Consider the following 25121-nt stretch of genomic DNA (forward strand, 5'->3'; position numbering starts at 1 on the left):
CCAGGTTAGCAACATATCCATTGTTGATATTCATACAGAAAACAAGCCCTCTTTGAGATCAGTGAATTTGTCTACTGACATAATTCATATTGGGTCTGCAGTGAGAAAACAAGCATATTGAATCCACTTGAGTTTAGTCTCTTCTCACTGGTCACACTTTAGATATTCTGTTGATACAAGGAAAACATTCCAAACATTTTAGCAGAAATTATCAACAGTAATAACATCAACGACTGCAGTAGTCCTGGAGGACACTTGACTCAGACATAAAATCATGACATACCTGTACGCCATCCTAGCCCTGTATACAGACACTGCCGCGTACCAAGCAAGCAGAGGCTGTGTTTCAAGAGAAAACATCTGAGAGTTACTGATGTTCTCACATCTAGAGAGTAAATAGTGTTCAACAACCAAACTGATATTATTGACATTGAAAGAACGTACACAAAGTGAGAAAACATACTTCATCCAGCACCCTTGCCACTCTCTACTGCTCATCACAACAAGCCTACCAAACACTCACTCTACTGTCAAACTTATTTTGACTGGCATTTTATATTTTTGTGTGCCTCATGTTTATTCAAATCAAGGGTTTATCTTGAGATGTATTCAATAATTTAAAGAACAAAAATTGGATGTAGAGTTCTTTCCACGATGAAAATCATTAGATCTCCCAGAATCAGTTTTAAATGCGCCAAAATGTGCATCTCTAACTTGTGTCAGTCCTTCTTAACTCAGTTCTTAACACATTGACATATACTCATAACATCAATGTCGGCTCACATTTGCAACTACGAGTTATCTCGTGGCAGTAACTAAGAATGCTTCTTGTGTCTGTTTTGCGAGCATGTGAAACTTGTTTTAAAATACCACTGATACAGCTTGGAGATAACTTGTAGTGGCAAATTCGAGCAGACATTGATACTATGAACATACTTGTGGTAGTAGTCAGCGTGTTAACTGCTAGAGTGAGAGCCAAGCATTATAGAACCAGTATTGTTGTATTGTAGTTAGCAGAAACAGCGTGAGGAGCTCTCTTTCACAGTCACTCCAACACACACTGCAGTGTCAAATCACATCACAACTTCCTCAAGAAACAAATATGACAAACAAGATCACTCATTATCACAATCCTAACATTTTAAAAAATTCTTCAATTAATGGAGAGTGCCTTGAAAGACAAGCTAGCCATAACCAACGAAATAAATGATTCATGTTGAAAATGATATGTGAACTTCGGACACATTCCCTTGGGAAATGCTGACATCTACTTGGTTGTCATGGTAACCAGTTCATGACACATAATGCTAGGTGATCAGGTAGGTCGACAGTTGACAGGTTGCTCGCCTCGTTCTGAGTCATCTTCGTCTACATCAAGGAATCCGGTGATACGATAACCCATATTCATGAGCATCACTTCAAGAGGATCTGCATTCATTCGCTTCTGATTGGCAGACGCCGCATCATCGGAGTTGTCAATTTCACGTTCATTTTTACTACCATCCTTAAAAGAAATGCAAAAAATTGCATTTAGCACCATAAATTCTCACATTCACCTCAGTGAATGAGCAGATATTGTTTCACACTAAGTCAGTATTATTCTATCAAAATGACAGCAGTCTGTAACCTAATCATGTACGACATAGGTATCACACCCTGCTTGTCTTAGTCTGCTAGTACAATTTATAGACAATCAAACGGATCAAATTCTTGATATTGTACCAGTTTCTGTAAAAATAAAAAAAATATATCACATAACTGAGTTTAGGTACAAGACAACTTCCTAACAGAATCCTCTGCTCTTTATGCACTCTTACAGACCAGTCAAGAGTCCAAGATGAAAGTTATTGATTGTTTTGATGAACAGGACCCTAAAAAGACTTTTCGGACTGTCCTCACTGCACTTGTAATTACCTCTGCCTTAGGACTCCAGAGTCGTACAACAGGATCAATGCCACTGGTTGCTAGGAGACAGGAGTTTGGATGGGGTTGTAGACAGTTGACAATAGAGTCATCTCCCCTTAGCACCCTCACAATGTTGGTAGTCTCCTTCTCCCAGATGAAGAAGGATCCATCGTCTGAACCAGCCACGATGTATTGCCCATTGCTGTAAGATTTCCATGATTCCAATAACGTGTGTGGAAACCCAACTGTAACTCACACAGGGGTGCCTAGACGAATATCTTAGTGAATGGGACTGGAGGATGGTACAGCTGTTCTGAGGTTGTTTCGGTTTTTTAAAACTTTTTCAAAAATAATTTTTATTCTGTTTGTTGACTTATTTACAGAATAGCAAACATCAGCCATTCACAACAGGACAAGAGTATCTGCTTGCCAGGAGATACATATACTGAGCATCACAAGTTTATTAATAGAAGACATGAATGCTTACTTTTATTAAGTTGAAGTTTTTCAAAACTTGCTTTTGCTGTTCAGTATACTCAATGTATCAGTGTACACTACCATTGCCTGTGTTCAGGAGTCTTAATGTCCCAATATATACTGCTGATCTCGGTGGGATCACCAATACTCAACAATCAAATCATATCTCAACATAATCAAAAACAGAAATAAAAATATTACATGTACAAGAAGAACAAACTCCTGTTGTTCATGAAGTAAGCCGAAATATAACCACCAAAATATTCAAGGGCACCTGTTCAACGCCACGATTACAAACACAGAAACAGACTATATAACTATGAATATATTCATGGTCATTTAAAAAAAACTTACCTGCCAAAGAAATTGGCCTCCTTGATGTCGGTTGTTGTGTTACAATGTCCACAGAAGCGGAACTCATAGTCACAAGCTGTGTCTCGGAGGATCTTCTCCTGGTCTGAGATGACAGGTGTGCGGCGCCGGTTCCCTCCCTCGTCCCCTTTTCCACTCTCCTTCTCCTCACCTACAGATCAGTGCACTAGCTATATACTTTCACTAAGCACTTACTAACAAATTACAATTTTCATTTGCTTTCCAACATTCTCATATATGTAATGTGCTGAAACATGTAATCAGTACCTCATTACATGATTTACAGTTTATATACAATGACATACTGACGATACTCAATCTTACATAAAGACTGTAGAAATCAGAATGGAATCAGTGGCATCATTTCAATATACAGTGGAAGCTGTCTAATTCTGCACTCATTCGGGCTCACAGTCGAAGTAAATTTAGTCTCAGTACTTTTCATTAAACTCCACGACTGAGTCTAACAAAACATAGTGGGAGGTCGCGTCAGGTAATCTTTGAGATCAGAACACAGCTTACCAAATCATGAAAGTGGACATTTGCACATGCTTTTTGAACTTTTTATCTCAAAAAGGTTCGTACCCGAACGATTCCGAATGCTATTTAGGTGATGCGTATGTACAACCATGACAACGGTGAGTAAACTGTTGCTGAAAATAGTGATTTTGGCAATATTCAAGGACGTTGTCTTGCGGAAATATTAGCTAATGGTAACCATGTCAGCAGAAACAGAAGCGTATATACTGCAGGTCAGATAACTGTGTTATATGCAAATTTTTGTTTGTGGAGAGATCTTTGTTAGTGACCTAAATATTTTGTAAGTCCCTCCAATCCCTAAGTAGCAGCAGTTGTCTGATTGGTTAAATCTATTTACCCGTCTCACATTTGATTGGACGGTCATAGGTCGCTCAAAGGTTACCTGCCACAATCTTCTACTAGGGTTTGTTAGACTCAGTGGTGGAGTGTAACGAATAACACTGAGGATAAGTTTACTTAGACTGTGGGACTGAAGAAATAATCTGGCTCAGACAGTGTGCCAGATAGCAGAGCTGATGATAAGCCACGGACAAGACTGAGATTTCATGCCAGTGTTTACAACTTGCCAGATTGGACAGATGCCAGTTTTGACAGCTTCCAATGCATTTTATGCTGCTCCCCACAACAGTTCACCTACATGGCAGCGGTCTGTAAATAATCAAGTCCAGACAATCCAGTGATTAACAGCATGATCTATGCAAATGGGATACAGTGACATGTGTCAACAAAGTTAGTAAGCTTGACCATCTGATCACCTCTTACAACAAGCATGAGTTACTGAAGATCAATTCTAATCTGGACGTTCACAAGGTTTTGGTGTGAAACATAAATGCACATATAATGGCCTGTAAGCCAATCCTAAACTTTCATTGAATAACCTGTACCATATATATTTCAGACAAATATACCTGGATCTGTCCATGAGAATATGGCTGCCTTTATGTCTCTGTCAAGGGCTTCACATGCATGGCTCTTGGCGTAGTCAGGAAACTTGGACTTGAAGTGTTTCAGACACTCATGTGCCTCTTGTGGCCATGCCAGCTCATACAGACATCGGGCCAGACGGAAGTGTGCCTTCAGATGGTTGGAGTCAAGACGTAAGGCACTGTGGCAGTCTCGCATGGCTGCATATAGGTCTCCGTCCCTGGAAACATAGCCGACAAATCGCAATGAACAGAAATACAGAGAAACAACAATGGCTCCCAAATGTTCTGCTGTTTATTCCTTAAGCCATGTAGAAGAGAAGAAGACAAAGTGAAAAGTGAATGGTTGAACAATGCATCAAGCCACATCTTGCACATTTGGTGAGCAAAAACTTCCACCACCCACATCAAAATACAATTAAAGAAAAAGGGCTTTACGTCTTTCAGTTTTACAGAGCCCAAAATCTTGGTAAATGCAACATGGGAAACAATACACCCTCACCATCTGAGTATATATTGCCAGACATATTACTTAACTGTATTCACTGTACATTTCTTTGAAGTCCAGACCATAACAAAACTAAATGAGGACAAAACATGCATAAGCACCCTTAACTGGCTATTGTATAGACATAATTCTACTGCCATGTGAAGGGTTGAACATGTCCACAAATTGAAAGTGGAGTCAGAGTGAGATACTCCAAGACCATTACAACTGTGATCAGGCCCATTTATCTCCCCTGTTGCAACATCTCCTGAGTGGAGGATGAGATACTCACCACTTCCTCTTCATGTATGCTGCGGCCCGGTTGCCATACAGTACAGGACCATGTGGGGCTCGGGCAATAGCCTGGTTGTACAACATAATAGCCTTTGTATACTGCTCCTTCTCAAAACAACTATTAGCTCGTTTTTTGAGGGTCTCCACCAGTGGGCCCAGGTTCTTGGTGTCAGCTTTGTGTCTGCAAACATCATGTATATCGGTAAGGTATGTAATGTAGAACAATTAGGCCCCTTAAATCCAACACTTGCATAACACCCTGATCCTAACTACTTTTCACATGTATTCCACTGATCTTACTGTGATAACCGTAAGTAAAATACTCTTATGACGAACTACAAGGGACCACTGAAATTAGTTCGTTATATCGGTAGTTCGCTATTCATGAAAATCCATTGAAAGAACAGTAAAACACACTATACAGTACAACACATTCCTACTCAGTTTATTCGTACATTCATTCATTCATATTACGTTCTTTTCACTACAAAGTCAGTAATCTTACACAGGTCACTCGTCATTAAATACATCATATTTTCAAAGTCTCATGAGTATCAAAAGCTTCTGTCCACATTTCTGATGTGTGTGGGAGGCATATACACAGGCCTTTTGAGGGGATGCACTTGTCGTTTTCTATTAAATCACCAAAGACCGAGTTGCTGTGCTGGAAGTATACAAAACTAGGTCGTCAGCGACGGGCTTTACGGCCTCTGGCAATCTGATTGGTTAATAATGCAAACTACAACTTCACATGGGTGTAAAAACTGGAGTGTGTTTTTTACACAAAAGTGTTAGCCATTGAGCTAACTTATTGGTCAGATTTCAAAGTGAGCGCCGCTAATTGACACTGATTGAATTTGCTCAACACACTATTCACACCATTAATTAGTGTTAACTGGAACTGTCGAGGAATTCAAAGTGAGCATCGCTAACTGGCAATGACACTGATTGAGTTCGCTCAGTTCGTTATTCACACCGTTAATTAGTGTTACCTGGGACTCATGGGGATTGCAAATCACTTCGCTATAGCCGGTAAGTTCGTTATAGAGAATTCGTTATTCACGACTTTTTTATTTGATAACACATTGTGGTTTATGCGGGACTTTGAAAACATTTCGCTATAACCATTCGTTCGTTATATCCGTGTTCGTTATTAAAGTATTCTACTGTACTGAAATGATGTTTAAATTTGAAAATTTTAATCAGGAATTGTTTATAATTTTTCATCTCTCAACCAAATCATATTGCATCTTTGTCCCATGGGTGGATGGTGGGCCACAGATCACCCTTGTAGACAACAACCATAGGAACTTACAATGGGTTGCTTCAGAAAAACAATACTTCACATGAACTCACAACCACAATTTCTTCTCATTATAAAATGACAATGTCAAAGCTAAGATATCATTTTACATTGATTTCCAGCAGGTCCCAGAATAGAAATAACTTTCAAGACTCAGTCCTAAAGTCTCCATTTCTTCAATACTGTCCAGCGGCACAAACACATCCAGGTGAAAAGCAGAACAGCTCACTAATTGCATGTTGTCATGGATCATCTAAGTGTTGTAGGACCTGGCTTGCTTTCAGAGCCATTACACTTGCCTTTACAGTCTTGAAATGATGTCATGACTGCACTAAGACGCAACAGAGGAACGCTAAGGGAGGTTGGACCCTTGTAGGACAGTCAATCAACGGTAGTCATCCTTTATTCTCTACAAATTATTAAAATCTAAATTTTTAGATATTTACATACTTACCTTACCATAGGGCTTATGCATATTACCTCAAGCATTGCTTAGAAGAGATCAGACAGTCGTTGATATGCCATTCTACCGAATGACTACCTCATGTATCGACAAGTGTATAGGAACAGAAGTGACATGATCTCACATGATGCACGAGCAATCCAAAACTTCACTTCACTTTTACTGAAAATGAAATGAAAAGTCCAGAGTGGGGAGGAAAAACATCCATCGTTGGGTGGGCATAACCTCCACTTGGTAAGGTAAGTATGTAAATATCTAATCCTCAGTAAAAAAACAACTCCAAACAAGCAACCATGAAAAACATTTCACCAAACCATACACTTCCTTAAGACCCCAAGGTAAGAAATTCATAATTACCTAGTGGGTGGAAGGTCGGGTGAGTTGCTGCGCTACCACCAAAGGACCAAAGGACTGGAATCCTTCCACATCTTTGACTGCAACATCACAAAGGTAATGGCTTGCGAAAACTGTGGAAGATCGCCAGAAACATCCTTCCATAATTGCTGGAACGGAACAATTCCTGTGCAAGGCCATGGTGGACGCCAAAGCTTGAATTTCATGAGGATTGTTGGCCGACGGATGCGGTAGGTGTTGAGCATCATAAGCAGCCAGAATAGTGGCTCGTAACCACAGCACTACTGTATTCCTCGAAACCTCTACTCTTACGGACTCAGCAAATGAAATAAACAGTCTCTTCCGAGTACGTCTTCGAGAGGCTGACTTGGAGATATATAGCTTCAATACCCGTACTGGACACAAAAGCGGTTCGTCCGAGTCCTGAGGGCCTGTCGACAACAGAGGGATGGCAAACAATCTGTCCGGTTGTCCAGGCAGCTGATTTTTTGCGATAAAATCCCATAAAAGTCCTAAGTAAGCTCGACCGTGTGGAGTCTGCTCAAACTTGACACGGGTGACATCCAAAGCGTGAATTTCACTGACCCTAGCCGCAGTGCCTAGCGCCAGTAGAAAAACTGTCTTCTTTGAAAGATTCTCAAAAGAAGCCTGCTCCAAGGGTTCATAAGGAGGGCCATGGAGATGTTCTAGAACGATGTTCAAGTGGATGAAATTTCACTTTCTGATTCTCCAACTTAAAGGCTTTTAACATGGCAAGAAGTTCTGGCACCTTGGAAACTCGCCGGTCGCACTTGACTGCTAAGACGGAGTTCAGCGCTGAAAGATATGTCGCAATGGTACTTCCTCGCAAGTGTTTAGACCTTCTCGGGTATAGAAAAAATGCCGCCAGACGCTGAGGAGAAGCTGATAACGGCCACCAGGGCACGACCAAAAGCAGATGAATCTGCCAGGTCTGATTGATCTTGGCCACCATCGCTGGTAGAAGCACTGGCGGAGGGAACGCATACGCGTCTAACCCCTTCCATGACAGGGACATGGCTTCTGTCACCCAAGCCTGCGGATCCGGAATGGGAGACACGTACAATGGAAGTTGATTGTTGAGTCATGTCGCAAACAGGTCGATGGGCGGCTGACCGTGTTGTGCCCTGATTCCGTATCACCCAGACAACCGTGGAAATGTCGGAAGCTATCAGTAGGCATGTGTTCTGCAAGACTGACATCCAATGCTGAACTGCGAGAATGACCGCTTGAAACTCTAGGCTGTTGATGTGCCACCGGCGTTCGACATCGGACCACAGGCCTGAGACCCTCTGACCGTTGAGGTGAGCGCCCCAGCCAAGCGAAGCATTGACAAAAAGTTCGTGGTTGGGTATCAAGTCTGTCAAGGAGACACCGACGCAAACATTCGACTCTAGAGTCCATCACCGCAGATACCGGTGAAGATGGTCTGGTAGAGGAAACTTGATGCAAAGGTGGTCGGCTTGTATGTACTTCAGGAGAAAACGTAACGGCCGAAGCATTAGGTGTCAGAGCTTGCCTCTACCCCGGCTGGGTGTCACAGGAAGTTCCCTGGAGCGCTCAGACACACTGCGTTGACCATCACCGGCTGGCATACCACGGCCGTGTCCTCTGCCGAAGGTTGAACGCATGGAGCTACGAAAGGCAGATCCAAGGGCCTCGAACGTTGATAATGATACCTCAGTGTTAGTCAGTCCGGCATTTTGTTTATAGATGTCCGGGATCATGTCGTCGAATAAGTAGCGGGACAAAAAAGGAGCCCTAAACAGCTTGCACTTGAATTCCTCCTGCCAGTTGCAAGGTTCCAGGAAACCGAACTGCTGTCGTCATCGCAAGAGCCGCTTTCAGGTGTGCTAACAAGTCATATAGTACTTTGCCCTACCACTGAAATAGCGTCGACAGGTGATCCACACGAGAGGTATTATCTTCCGTAATATCCCAGACGGCTGTCGACGTCCCAGATGCCAAAGCTGAAATAGGTTTCAGCATTCTCTTTAACTCAGTGTCAATAGCTAACAGCCTTGAGTCTTGCACTCTGTAAGAATTCTGTGGCGAACACGTCAACCGTTTCAGTGATTCGTCGTGAGCCGCTCCACTGTCACCAAAGTCTAAACTGTGAATCTTATAATCCCCTTTTTTAGATTTAGGTGCCTTGATCGTAGATGACAGGGACAACTTAACAAAATCCGCATCCTGGAGCCGGGAGCGTTCCGTTTCAGCACGTCGAGCACGCTCCTCCATAAGCTGCTGATGGTGCAACTCTTCCCTAGAGATAGTGGCAGTAGACATGCGCTTAGGGATGGTGTAGGCTGACAAAGGCATCAGAACTGGCATAGGCACTGATAGGGAAATAGCAGAGAAAATAGATGGCATCGGAATAGGCGTCGGCGTTGCTGCTGTGGACAACGTATCCGACAAAGGCGCAGCGGCAGGCATTGGCATTGGCATCGGCATCGGGAGCGCCGAAGATAACGTAGTAATCAAAGTCGACAATGGTGCTGGGTCAGTGCTCGAGCGTAGCAGGGTTCTCAGCAATTTCTGCACCTCCGGGTGAGTGAGGGCGTCCGGGTTAGAAAGATCAACGAAGGCGTCCGGAGAGCGCTGCAGTCCAGGCGTCGGGTCTGGAGGAGGCAAAGGAAGCGTTGAAGGAGGCGCCGACATCAGTGATGGAGATGGTTGATTATCCGGTGTCCTTGCAAGTGAAGACCATGAGCCCAAAAAAGCAGCAGGAGACGACATTTTCTATTTCCTTTGTGTAAAACGTTTCTTCTTAGCCAACAAGTAAGCCTTGAATTCCTGTACAGCAAGAGACGAGTAATGATGGCAGCGATCATCAAAACCACAAATAACAACTGCACAACTGTCCAGACACCAGGGGTGGGGATCCTTTGCAGACTTCTGCACCTTACAGAGTGTGCAAAATTGTCGGGTCATAATAAAGCTGAAACATGCATAAAAGCAAACAACACTGAGAACCACGCCATAAAGAAATGGTTAACAAAAACCCCCTATAGTAGAAAATGGAGCACGTCCTAGCGACAACAGAGAGAAACCAACATGGCTGCCCCCATTGAAACACGCACGGCATAAAAAAAAAAACGACGATAAAATGGATAATAACTACAATATATACACATGGCAAAGCACAAAGGCAAAGGAAACATGTTGAGGACCAACCTTTACCCACATGTGCAAAGAAAAACGGCAAACAAAGCTGAGGATAACCATGTGAGTCGAGGACACAAGGTAGCCAGGTACGTGAAGTTAAATTACTGTAAACTTCACCACTCGTAGGGGAAAAAACGGTAGAAAGCCATACCTACCAGTAAAAAAAGCACTTTAATATCAAACACAGTAGCAAATAGCGTAACAAACGAAAAAACACATCTGACATGTGGGACGCTTGAAGTAAAAGTGAAGTTTTGGACTGCTCGTGCATGTGCAATTAGTGAGATCACGTCACTTCCGTTCCTATACACTCGTCGATACATGAGGTAGCCATTCGGTAGAATGGCGTATCAACAACTGTCTGATCTCTTCTAAGCGATGCTTGAGGTAATATGCATAAGCCCTATGGTAAGGTAAGTTAAAAATATGTTGTATTGGTCTCCACTGTAACCCTGAGGAACTATGTCAGGCTGTCACTTGCTGGGGAGCCTGGACCAGATATATGTGGATATACTTCCTACCTCTTTATTGTTTTAGGCATGGCATCATCATTGTCTCTGGCTACACAGGCTGCTGAAGATGTCAACACCGAGTGCTTGGTTACGCCATTCGTTACGCCATTGGCAGTGGTGCCATTTCGATGTAAGCTGAATCCATTGGTGTGTGAACATGCTGCTGCTGCTGCTGCTTCTACAACACGGAAGTGGGAGGATGTGCACCATACATCAGAGGCGTTGGTGAATACATCAATGTATCAATACAATGTAGTACACTGTTACAAAGACAACTGACACAACAACCCAACATTTGTAGTTTACATTACTGTTTAATCTTTGTTCTCTCACTCCAATGGTTTGAGCGTGGGATCTATGTGACTGTCATTCTCACCTCTCAATACTTATGACATCTTTCCTTTTGGATACTTACACAAAGTCCAAGTAAGTGACAAAACATTTTTGACTGGGAAGTGCTCACCTCAAAAACTCATGTTACCATTAAACCCTTCCCATAATGTTGTTAATAAAAAAGTATATTTCAATACGCTGACTGTGATCAGTCTCACCTTTGACTACTCCATTAGGTGAGAGGAAGTTAGTCAGGTCAAACTTCTGCGCCTGCCTCTTCCTGTTGACATCAAACAGGTAGATCTGCTCACCCCCAAGATTGACCAGGAGCTCAGCACCATCTGGACTGAATGTGACGTATGTTGCAGCCAGTGTGCGGTATTTCTTCTTGTAGTCAGACTGCTTCTGGGGTAAATGACCTGAGAACCAGAAACAAAAATAGTTCATTTGGTGCTCATCTTTGTCAGTGAACACTGTGTGTTTCAAGTGGTATGAATGGACTTTTTATCTGCAAAATGTTAACATCCAAACACTTTGGTTTTCATCAAAAAACAATATATAGTATATATAGGAAGCCAAGGAAGTGTATGTAGAAAGATACATGTTTATATAAGAAGTCATGCAAGTATATACAGGAAACCATAAAAGTGTATATAGGAAGCCATGGCAGTGTATATAGGAAGCCTGTCAAGGGTATGTAGAAAGCCATGCATGTGTGTACAAGATTCCATGGAAGTGTACAGGAAGCCAGGGTGGTGTACATAGGAAGGTACAGTGGTGTATGTAGAAAGTATAGTGGAGTGTGTAGGAAGCCAGCTGATGTACCTGCGACATAAAAGCTGACGCAACCAGGAGGCAGGGCATAGTCTTCTCCATCCATCAGCTCCAAGTGAGGATGCTCCCATGGGAATCTGCAATCAAATGCTGAATTAGAATTCAGAGTGAGCGAGTTTAATTATATGGCGCACTCAGCAATATTCCACCTATATGGTGGCAGTCTGTAAATAAGCAAGTCTGGACCAGACAATCCAGTGATCAACAGCATGAGCACTAATCTGCGCAACTGGGAACAGATGATGTGTCAACAACGTCAACAAGCCTGACCACCCGATCCTGTTAGTTCCTGCAAGCTCTATCACGAGCTTAAGGTTTACCTGTTGAAATAATACCAAGGTGACATAGGATGAGTGGAACCACTGTTACCGGTGATATGGTATATGGTCTTACCTGTTGTTAAAGTCTCCAGGGAACTTCATGCTGCGGCAGGTGAGCATGCGTCTGTCATATACCCTCACATATGGATCATTGGCCCCAACCGCTATAAGTTCTGGTCGCAGCTGGTTGATGGAGATACACTTTGCCTCAGCATACTCTCCCATGTGAGCAAGAAGGTTGATGAGGACATTCCGTGGGTTGTTTTGACTCGACTCAGGGCTGCGGAGGTCAAACTGCCTGTAAATGTCAAGAGAAATTTTTAGGACAGTGTTACTCTCATGTATAAAAGCAGGTATTTACCTAGAATTCATTACTTGGCAGGCTCACTGGCAGAAAATTTAATATATATATATATATTAAATCAGTATTTATTTGAATGTACTGTTTAAAATGTTGCCTGATTAGATTAACTCAAACCCCAGCTTAGATTCAAACTGGCAATGAAAAAGCATCATGGTTGTTTCAGTAATCAAAATGAGAGCCCCTAGTAAAAGCTTCCTACTCATCAACACATGACGATGCCATCCTCGACTACCACAATACTATCCTCAGTCACCATTCTCCTTACCTACCATAAGCAGTAACTCACACAATACAAACCTCAGTCTCCATAATCCTTACCTACCATAAGCAGTAACTCACACAATACCATCCTCAGTCTCCATAATCCTTACCTACCATAAGCAGTAACTCACACAATACCATCCTCAGTCTCCATAATCCTTACCTACCATAAGCAGTAACTCACACAATACAAACCTCAGTCACCATAATCCTTACCTACCATAAGCAGTAACTCACACAATACTATCCTCAGTCACCATAATCCTTACCTACCATAAGCAGTAACTCACACAATACTAACCTCAGTCACCATAATCCTTACCTACCATAAGCAGTAACTCACACAATACTAACCTCAGTCACCATAATCCTTACCTACCATAAGCAGTAACTCACACAACACTAACCTCAGTCTCCATAATCCTTACCTACCATAAGCAGTAACTCACACAATACTAGCCTCAGTCTCCATAATCCTTACCTACCATAAGCAGTAACTCACACAATACTAGCCTCAGTCTCCATAATCCTTACCTACCATAAGCAGTAACTCACACAATACTAGCCTCAGTCTCCATAATCCTTACCTACCATAAGCAGTAACTCACACAATACTAACCTCAGTCACCATAATCCTTACCAACCATAAGCAGTAACTCACACAATACTAACCTCAGTCACCATAATCCTTACCTACCATAAGCAGTAACTCACACAATACTAACCTCAGTCTCCATAATTCTTACCTACCATAAGCAGTAACTCACAAAATACTATCCTCAGTCACCATAATCCTTACCTACCAGAAGCAGTAACTCACACAATACCATCCTCAGTCTCCATAATCCTTACCTACCATAAGCAGTAACTCACACAATACTAACCTCAGTCACCATAATCCTTACCTACCATAAGCAGTAACTCACACAACACTAACCTCAGTCACCATAATCCTTACCTACCATAAGCAGTAACTCACACAATACTAACCTCAGTCACCATAATCCTTACCTACCATAAGCAGTAACTCACACAATACTAACCTCAGTCTCCATAATTCTTACCTACCATAAGCAGTAACTCACACAATACTAACCTCAGTCACCATAATCCTTACCTACCATAAGCAGTAACTCACACAATACTAACCTCAGTCTCCATAATCCTTACCTACCATAAGCAGTAACTCACACAATACTAACCTCAGTCTCCATAATTCTTACCTACCATAAGCAGTAACTCACACAACACTAACCTCAGTCACCATAATTCTTACCTACCATAAGCAGTAACTCACACAATACTAACCTCAGTCACCATAATCCTTACCTACCATAAGCAGTAACTCACACAATACTAACCTCAGTCACCATAATCCTTACCTACCATAAGCAGTAACTCACACAATACTAACCTCAGTCACCATAATCCTTACCTACCATAAGCAGTAACTCACACAATACTAACCTCAGTCTCCATAATTCTTACCTACCATAAGCAGTAACTCACACAATACTAACCTCAGTCACCATAATCCTTACCTACCATAAGCAGTAACTCACACAATACTAACCTCAGTCACCATAATCCTTACCTACCATAAGCAGTAACTCACACAATACTAACCTCAGTCACCATAATCCTTACCTACCATAAGCAGTAACTCACACAACACTAACCTCAGTCACCATAATCCTTACCTACCATAAGCAGTAACTCACACAATACTAACCTCAGTCTCCATAATCCTTACCTACCATAAGCAGTAACTCACACAATACTAACCTCAGTCACCATAATCCTTACCTACCATAAGCAGTAACTCACACAATACTAACCTCAGTCACCATAATCCTTACCTACCATAAGCAGTAACTCACACAATACTATCCTCAGTCACCATAATCCTTACCTACCATAAGCAGTAACTCACACAATACTAACCTCAGTCACCATAATCCTTACCTACCATAAGCAGTAACTCACACAATACTAACCTCAGTCACCATAATCCTTACCTACCATAAGCAGTAACTCACACAACACTAACCTCAGTCTCCATAATCCTTACCTACCATAAGCAGTAACTCACACAATACTAGCCTCAGTCTCCATAATCCTTACCTACCATAAGCAGTAACTCACACAATACTAGCCTCAGTCTCCATAATCCTTACCTACCATAAGCAGTAACTCACACAATACTAGCCTCAGTCTCCATAATCCTTACCTACCATAAGCAGTAACTCACACAATACTAACCTCAGTCACCATAATCCTTACCAACCATAAGCAGTAACTCACACAATACTAACCTCAGTCACCATAATCCTTACCTACCATAAGCAGTAACTCACACAATACTAACCTCAGTCTCCATAATTCTTACCTACCATAAGCAGTAACTCACAAAATACTATCCTCAGTCACCATAATCCTTACCTACCAGAAGCAGTAACTCACACAATACCATCCTCAGTCTCCATAATCCTTACCTACCATAAGCAGTAACTCACACAATACTAACCTCAGTCACCATAATCCTTACCTACCATAAGCAGTAACTCACACAACACTAACCTCAGTCACCATAATCCTTACCTACCATAAGCAGTAACTCACACAATACTAACCTCAGTCACCATAATCCTTACCTACCATAAGCAGTAACTCACACAATACTAACCTCAGTCTCCATAATTCTTACCTACCATAAGCAGTAACTCACACAATACTAACCTCAGTCACCATAATCCTTACCTACCATAAGCAGTAACTCACACAATACTAACCTCAGTCTCCATAATCCTTACCTACCATAAGCAGTAACTCACACAATACTAACCTCAGTCTCCATAATTCTTACCTACCATAAGCAGTAACTCACACAACACTAACCTCAGTCTCCATAATTCTTACCTACCATAAGCAGTAACTCACACAATACTAACCTCAGTCACCATAATCCTTACCTACCATAAGCAGTAACTCACACAATACTAACCTCAGTCACCATAATCCTTACCTACCATAAGCAGTAACTCACACAATACTATCCTCAGTCTCCATAATCCTTACCTACCATAAGCAGCAACTCACACAATACTAACCTCAGTCACCATAATCCTTACCTACCATAAGCAGTAACTCACACAACACTAACCTCAGTCACCATAATCCTTACCTACCATAAGCAGTAACTCACACAATACTAACCTCAGTCACCATAATCCTTACCTACCATAAGCAGTAACTCACACAACACTAACCTCAGTCTCCATAATCCTTACCTACCATAAGCAGTAACTCACACAATACTAGCCTCAGTCTCCATAATCCTTACCTACCATAAGCAGTAACTCACACAATACTAGCCTCAGTCTCCATAATCCTTACCTACCATAAGCAGTAACTCACACAATACTAGCCTCAGTCTCCATAATCCTTACCTACCATAAGCAGTAACTCACACAATACTAACCTCAGTCACCATAATCCTTACCAACCATAAGCAGTAACTCACACAATACTAACCTCAGTCACCATAATCCTTACCTACCATAAGCAGTAACTCACACAATACTAACCTCAGTCACCATAATCCTTACCTACCATAAGCAGTAACTCACACAATACTAACCTCAGTCACCATAATCCTTACCTACCATAAGCAGTAACTCACACAATACTATCCTCAGTCACCATTCTCCTTACCTACCATAAGCAGTAACTCACACAATACTATCCTCAGTCACCATAATCCTTACCTACCATAAGCAGTAACTCACACAATACTATCCTCAGTCACCATAATCCTTACCTACCATAAGCAGTAACTCACACAATACTATCCTCAGTCACCATAATCCTTACCAACCATAAGCAGTAACTCACACAATACTAACCTCAGTCACCATAATCCTTACCTACCATAAGCAGTAACTCACACAATACTATCCTCAGTCTCCATAATCCTTACCTACCATAAGCAGTAACTCACACAATACTATCCTCAGTCACCATAATCCTTACCTACCATAAGCAGTAACTCACACAATACTAACCTCAGTCTCCATAATTCTTACCTACCATAAGCAGTAACTCACAAAATACTATCCTCAGTCACCATAATCCTTACCTACCAGAAGCAGTAACTCACACAATACCATCCTCAGTCTCCATAATCCTTACCTACCATAAGCAGTAACTCACACAATACTAACCTCAGTCACCATAATCCTTACCTACCATAAGCAGTAACTCACACAATACTAACCTCAGTCACCATAATCCTTACCTACCATAAGCAGTAGCTCACACAATACTATCCTCAGTCACCATAATCCTTACCTACCATAAGCAGTAACTCACACAATACTAACCTCAGTCACCATAATCCTTACCTACCATAAGCAGTAACTCACACAATACTATCCTCAGTCACCATAATCCTTACCTACCATAAGCAGTAACTCACACAATACTATCCTCAGTCACCATAATCCTTACCTACCATAAGCAGTAACTCACACAATACTATCCTCAGTCACCATAATCCTTACCTACCACAAGCAGTAACTCACACAACACTAACCTCAGTCTCCATAATCCTTACCTACCATAAGCAGTAACTCACACAATACTAACCTCAGTCACCATAATCCTTACCAACCATAAGCAGTAACTCACACAATACTATCCTCAGTCACCATAATCCTTACCTACCACAAGCAGTAACTCACACAACACTAACCTCAGTCACCATAATCCTTACCTACCATAAGCAGTAACTCACACAATACTAGCCTCAGTCACCATAATCCTTACCTACCATAAGCAGTAACTCACACAATACTAACCTCAGTCACCATAATCCTTACCTACCATAAGCAGTAACTCACACAATACTAACCTCAGTCTCCATAGTCCTTAGCTACCACCCGTGACGGTCCCGGGGTAGAACAGACTTTCAACAAACCATGCTTGCCATAAAAGGCGACTATGCTTGTCGTAAGAGGCGACTAATGGGATCGGGTGGACAGGCTCGCTGACTTGGTTGACACATGTTATCGGTTCCCAATTGCGCAGATCGATGCTCATGTTGTTGATCACTGGATTATCTGGTCCAGACTCGATTATTTACAGACTGCCGCCATATAACTGGCATATTGCTGAGTGTGGCGTAAAACTAAACTCACTCACTCACTCACCTTAGCTACTCACCTTAGCTATCAGTAACTCACACCATACTTTCCTCAGTCATCATAATCCTTAGCTACCACAACTAGTAACTCACCCTTGCCACCCTTGGCCACCATAATCAGTAACTCACATAACGATGCCATCCAAAGCTACATTAATTATTAACTCACATAACAGTGCCATCCTCTGCAGCGCTCCAAAACATGAAGGGTACATTGGGTGCAGTAGCAATCCTCTTGACCCTCCCAGCATGGCAGCTGAACACTTGTGTTGTGTCCTTGAGATTGAGGTCATGGACACGAATCTTGCAATCAGCTGCCCCAGTCACCACGATGGAGTCATTACAGTTGGGAAGGAACTGCACATAAAAAATCAGTGTAAATCTGTCAAGAATAACCAATTCAAATCACTCACTGAAAACCAATGCAAGTCTCTGATCAATAACCAGATCAGATCTCTTAAAACCAACTTCAATCTTTCACTGAAAACCAATCTGACAGAGGAAGTATTTTCTTAATAACTTGTTCTCACCTTGACAGAGAAGATGTTTCCCTGATGACCTGTTCTGACTGTAGTCTGACTGCGATGATGGAACGGATCCCAGATGATCACCTGAACATCATCTGAGCCACTTGCTAGCCGCCTACAGAAACAAATATTCTGACAGATCAACCTGCATCATCTTTCTGCTAATAATCACATCAGCACCGACACATCATTCATGATTTTGACTTCCTGAATTTGTTATAACACTCTGAACAAAGGTTACCTATTGATAAGATTTGAACAAATCATGCATGTTTCAATCAGATATTTGGTTTTGAAAACGTCTTGACTGACTGATAAAAACTGAGCATTTTCCGTATTCATGATTGAATTATTTCTATATCTTGCTTAGTTATACCCATGTGGGTAATGAAACCAAGGTTTTTAGTGTGACAACCAAACACACTGACCACAAGGCCACCCCACCACCCTGTTGACCATTACAAACATGGAAACATTAATTATGACACAAAATTATGAATAGTAACATGCAGTCAAGAACACTTCACCTCATCCCTATTCTGAATGTAGTGATTGGTACTCACGTGCCATCTTCATTCCACTCCAGGCAGTTCACACAGCCCTGATGCCCCTGCAACACAACAGCTCAATCACTTGGCAAGTACTTGCTAGGACACTCTAACTACTCACTATCATGTAACACCAAGTACTTGATGGGACCTTTTCAACAACTTACTGTCATATAACATCAAGTACTTGATGGGACCTTTTCAACAACTCACTGTCATATAACACCAAGTAGTTGTTAGGACCCCCCAAAAGCTCACAATGACATAACACCAAGTACTTGATGGGACCTTTTCAACAACTTATTGTCATATAACATCAAGTACTTGATGGGACCTTTTCAACAACTCACTGTCATATAACACCAAGTAGTTGTTAGGACCCCCCAAAAGCTCACAATGACATAACACCAAGTACTTGATGGGACCTTTTCAACAACTTATTGTCATATAACATCAAGTACTTGATGGGACCTTTTCAACAACTCACTGTCATATAACACCAGGTACTTGCTAGGACCCCCCAAAAGCTCACAATGACATAACACCAAGTACTTGATGGGACCTTTTCAACAACTCACTATCATATAACACCATGTACTTGATGGGACCTTTTCAACAACTCACTATCATATAACACCATGTACTTGATGGGACCTTTTCAACAACTCACTATCATATAACATCAAGTGCTTGATGGGACCTTTTCAACAACTCACTATCATATAACACCATGTACGTGATGGGACCTTTTCAACAACTCACGGTCATATTACATCAAGTACTTGATGGGACCTTTTCAACAACTCACTATCGTATAACACCAAGTACTTGATGGGACCTTTTCAACAACTCACTATCGTATAACACCAAGTACTTGATGGGACCTTTTCAACAACTCACTATCATATAACACCAAGTACTTGATGGGGCCTTTTCAACAACTCACTATCATATAACACCAAGTACTTGATGGGACCTTTTCAACAACTCACTATCGTATAACACCAAGTACTTGATGGAACCTTTTCAACAACTCACTATCGTATAACACCAAGTACTTGATGGGACCTTTTCAACAACTCACTATCATATTACATCAAGTACTTGCTGGTTCCTTTTCAAGAACTCACTGTCATATAACACCAAGTACTTGATGGGGCCTTTTCAACAACTCACTATCATATAACACCAAGTACTTGATGGGATCCTCCAACAACTCACTATCACATTACACAAAGTACTTGCTGTTTCCTTTTCAACAACTCACTATCACATAACTCCATGTACTTGATGGGACCATTTCAACAACTCACTATTATATAAAACCAAGCACTTGCTAGGATCCTCCAACTACTCACAATCACATTACACCAAGTACTTGCTCGCAACCTCCAGCTACTCACTATCACATCAGACTATGTACTTGCTGGGATCCTCCAACTACTCACCATCACGCAACACCAAGTACTTGCTAGGATCCTAAAACTACTCATTAGCACATCATACCAAGTACTTGCCGGGAACCTCCAACTACTCACTAACACATCACACCATGTACTTGCTGGTATCCTCCAACTACTCACTATCACATTACTTCAAGTACTTACCGGGAACCTCCAACTACTCACTAACACATCACACCATGTACTTGCTGGGAACCTCCAACTACTCACTATCACATCACACCAAGTACTTGCCGGGAACTTCCAACTACTCACTAACACATCACACCAAGTACTTGCCGGGAACCTCCAACTACTCACTAACACATCACACCATGTACTTGCTGGGAACCTCCAACTACTCACTATCACATCACACCAAGTACTTGCCGGGAACCTCAAACTACTCACTAACACATCACACCATGTACCGGGAACCTCCAACTACTCACTATCACATCACACCAAGTACTTGCCGGGAACCTCCAACTACTCACTAACACATCACACCATGTACTTGCTGGTATCCTCCAACTACTCACTATCACATCACACCAAGTACTTGCTGGGAACCTCCAACTACTCACTAACACATCACACCATGTACTTGCTGGCATCCTCCAACTACTCACTAACACATCACACCAAGTACTTGCCGGGAACCTCCAACTACTCACTGTCACATCACACCAAGTACTTGCCGGGAACCTCCAACTACTCACTAACACATCACACCATGTACTTGCTGGTATCCTCCAACTACTCACTAACACATCACACCAAGTACTTGCCGGGAACCTCAAACTACTCACTAACACATCACACCATGTACTTGCTGGTATCCTCCAACTACTCACTAACACATCACACCATGTACTTGCTGGTATCCTCCAACTACTCACTATCACATTACACCAAGTACTTGCCGGGAACCTCCAACTACTCACTAACACATCACACCATGTACTTGCTGGTATCCTCCAACTACTCACTATCACATTACACCAAGTACTTGCCGGGAACCTCCAACTACTCACTGTCACATTACACCAAGTACTTGCCGGGAACCTCCAACTACTCACTAACACATCACACCATGTACTTGCTGGTATCCTCCAACTACTCACTATCACATCACACCAAGTACTTGCCGGGAACCTCAAACTACTCACTAACACATCACACCATGTACTTGCTGGTATCTTCCAACTACTCACTATCACATCACACCAAGTACTTGCCGGGAACCTCCAACTACTCACTAATACATCACACCATGTACTTGCTGATATCCTCCAACTACTCACTAACACATCACACCATGTACTTGCTGGTATCCTCCAACTACTCACTAACACATCACACCAAGTACTTGCCGGGAACCTCCAACTACTCACTATCACATTACACCATGTACTGGCTGGGAACCTCAAACTACTCACTATCACATTACACTAAGTAGCTGCAGTGAAATCAATGCAATGCTCCAGAGCAAGAAGGGTCCAACTGACCTTTAGAAAATTACTTTAAGAGCATGTTGATTTATCACGGGGTGATAATTATTGACAAAAATATTACATATTCGAAGTATTATACTTATTGAAATATACCTCTAATTCTTTTTCCAACCCAAGACGGTTTATCAAATCTGGGGTGACCTGTAAAACACGCTGGAAACCTGTGTGTAGTTTCTCCTGAAAGACAAAAATCTAGTTACCTAACAACTTACACAGTTACGCACATGATACAAAAACTATAGAACAATTTGATACATATACTCTTCCTGCTTTGTGTGTATCAGGGAAGTAAGAACATATCTGAAGGAGGTGATTATACAACACATGAATACACCTGTTTAAGACTATCTAGTAGTAGAGCATAATACTTTGTCCATATATGAAAACAATACAGAGTAATTCATCTTCGTATTCCACCTGGAAGACCAACAATGGTGACATCTGGGTGATAATAATCAGTGTTTGCCCTATGCATAAAAACCACATGCATACAAGGGGCATAACTCTCATACACGTTCGTAGGGGTTGAAGGGTCACATGTTTTCAGATTTGTCCTGCATTAAATTTAAGAAAAATGGATTATTCGGGTCAACCTGCTGGAGGGAAAATGGATTCTGCACAAAGGGAGCAGTTAATGGATCAAGTCAAACAACAAATCGCTTTAGCAAATGCACAGGAATTACTACAGGTGGTGTTACTGTGGGCAAACTATATTTCTTTGCACTTGCAGTGTTTCATCATATTTGATCAGAATTACTAATATTTCACACTACAAAGTGTTTGCCTGAGGCATAAAAATTTAGGAGTCCTCATGACTCCCTGGTGTCATGAGGAGTCATGGATATGTATTTGGGAGTCAATTTCAGTTTGGAACTTTCATCAAGACATCATCTGTGATTATTTAATAACTAAAACAAGGCAAGGCATGTCAGGTATTTAATCAAAACTGAGCGGGTAACTTGCATATGTTTAACTAAGTAGTTTTAAATGACAGCAATTTACAAGTTTAGATTATCTGAACTAAGGGTCCCCCCAGTAGCACTGCATCAACAATGACACAAGCTTCTAAACTCACAGTATATTTAAGATGATTTGTCAAATACACAGGTCTTCTGTGTCAGGGTAAACACTGACAATGTGCTGTGCTTTGAATGCTAGCGATATGAGCATTGACCTAGTAAATGGAGTTCAGCGCAATATAAAAGCACGTTATTATTACTATTTACATTAATATGAAATGGTAAACATGTCAGTTTTTGAGGTGCCATCATTCAAAATTGTCTAATCATAAGGAAGAAATAAGGAAAAACAGACTACAAAATATTTATGCATTTTTATGTTAATACAGGTGAGTTTTGAGAAGAGTTCCACCATTCAAGGAGCTTGAGTTAAATTCCACTGTATGCAACCTAATCCTGTGAGAGTCAAACCATGCTAAATTTTCTGCATGATATGGTTGGATTTTAGCTGCTGCTTTTTGTTTGTAAAAACACTTCCTAAACTAAATGAACTAAACTAAGAGATAGATCCATGTGAACCCGAACACAAGAAAACATCCTACTGGAATGACAGATCAAACCATTATCAGAAAGACTGTTCTTACTAATCTGTGAATCTACCAAAATCCACATGCAGGTTTGTTTGAGATAGTTTTGTATATGAAGCCTCAAAATATAATTCACTGTCCAAATTATAATATAATAAAGAAACTGTAGTCCATAAAATATTATGGTGTCAAAAATGTAAGGTAACACCTGACCATTGTCACTTCACATCAAATGCAGCTCTGTCTTTAAAGTGAAAGGTGTTCAGCCATTATTCAATAACAGTAAGTTTAGTTTTACATCACTTTTAGCAATATTTCAGCAATATCACAGCAGGGGACACAAAAAACAGGCTTCCAATGTGAGGAATCAAACCTGGGTCTTCATGTGACAAGCAAACACTTTAACCACTATGCTACCCCACAGCCCCTAAAGCTTATAAGCCAAACTAAATTGCTTCTCTAATCATTAGTTAATGATGTTTGTGATCTAAATGTTCAAGAGGTAATTTGATATGATGATTATGAAATGTCATTTTCATGCCATTCACACTCAAAATATTCTGTCAATGACAGGGTGTGGCAAGAAAAGTAAGATGGCACTTTGTCCTTTTTATTAGTAAAGACTGATAAGCAAACAACTAATGACTTGAGATTAAGAATTCAAGAAAGTTATACATGTTTATATCCCCTAAACATTGTTGACAGATTTTCCTGTACACAAGTTGGCCACATTAAAGGATAAATGAATCAGAATCTGGAGGTAAAATCTTAGAAACATGCACTGATATGGTTGTATAATGTATGCACCTGTAACACAACTGTATCTCAATGTCTCAAACAAACACAGATGGAAGGATCTTTGTGCATGATAGTTTATGCTTAATACCAACTACAGTTAAAGTCCATTTTACTTACATCAATTTCTCTTTGGAACTTCCTCTTGAGAGCCCAGGAAGTGTTCATTATGATGTATTAGCCGTGAAAATGTCTCCGTTCACATCAGGTTAGAACTATTACTGCTTGTAACATCGTAGTTCACGTGCCAAACTGTTTGTAAACAAAACTACCTACGCATGAGTGATTGTGCGGCGCAGTCTGACGTTTCCTGTTAGGTGATTTATAAAAGGTATTCCTACGTACTGAGACTCTATTGACGGGATCTATCGAGTACACATGAAAATAAAGACTAAATATGTAAACAAAACGCAACGCGACAACCCCTGCAAGTTGATTACAGTCCCTCTAAAGAATCTGTATGAAACGTCAATCAAAACATTACAGAACAAAACCGGAAGTTGTAATTCAGTAAGCTATTCATTTATGGCTGTTGTTACAATAGTAAAGTTTACGCTTTGAGCATTGTAGCGGAACTTGAGGCTTTTTCTTCCGACGATAACATTGCTATTATAA

The 25121-nt window shown here is 41.2% G+C and overlaps 1 protein-coding gene across 1 annotated transcript; it reads right to left on the bottom strand.

Moving 5' to 3' along the window:
- LOC137287574 (WD and tetratricopeptide repeats protein 1-like) lies at positions 1 to 25013 on the bottom strand. Its single transcript, XM_067819940.1, has 14 exons — positions 24627 to 25013; positions 22259 to 22342; positions 19222 to 19268; positions 18662 to 18773; positions 18301 to 18488; positions 12377 to 12601; positions 11975 to 12060; positions 11368 to 11568; positions 10826 to 10994; positions 4997 to 5179; positions 4203 to 4438; positions 2737 to 2905; positions 1915 to 2107; positions 1 to 1504 (listed from the first exon to the last, which is right to left on the bottom strand). Exons 1-14 carry the CDS (start codon positions 24672 to 24674, stop codon positions 1316 to 1318), a joined length of 2130 nt encoding a protein of 709 aa, XP_067676041.1. The 5' UTR covers positions 24675 to 25013; the 3' UTR covers positions 1 to 1315.
- Positions 25014 to 25121: the final 108 nt, after the last annotated feature.

Source organism: Haliotis asinina, chromosome 6 (assembly GCF_037392515.1).
Source record: "Haliotis asinina isolate JCU_RB_2024 chromosome 6, JCU_Hal_asi_v2, whole genome shotgun sequence".
NCBI classification, from domain to species: domain Eukaryota; kingdom Metazoa; phylum Mollusca; class Gastropoda; order Lepetellida; family Haliotidae; genus Haliotis; species Haliotis asinina.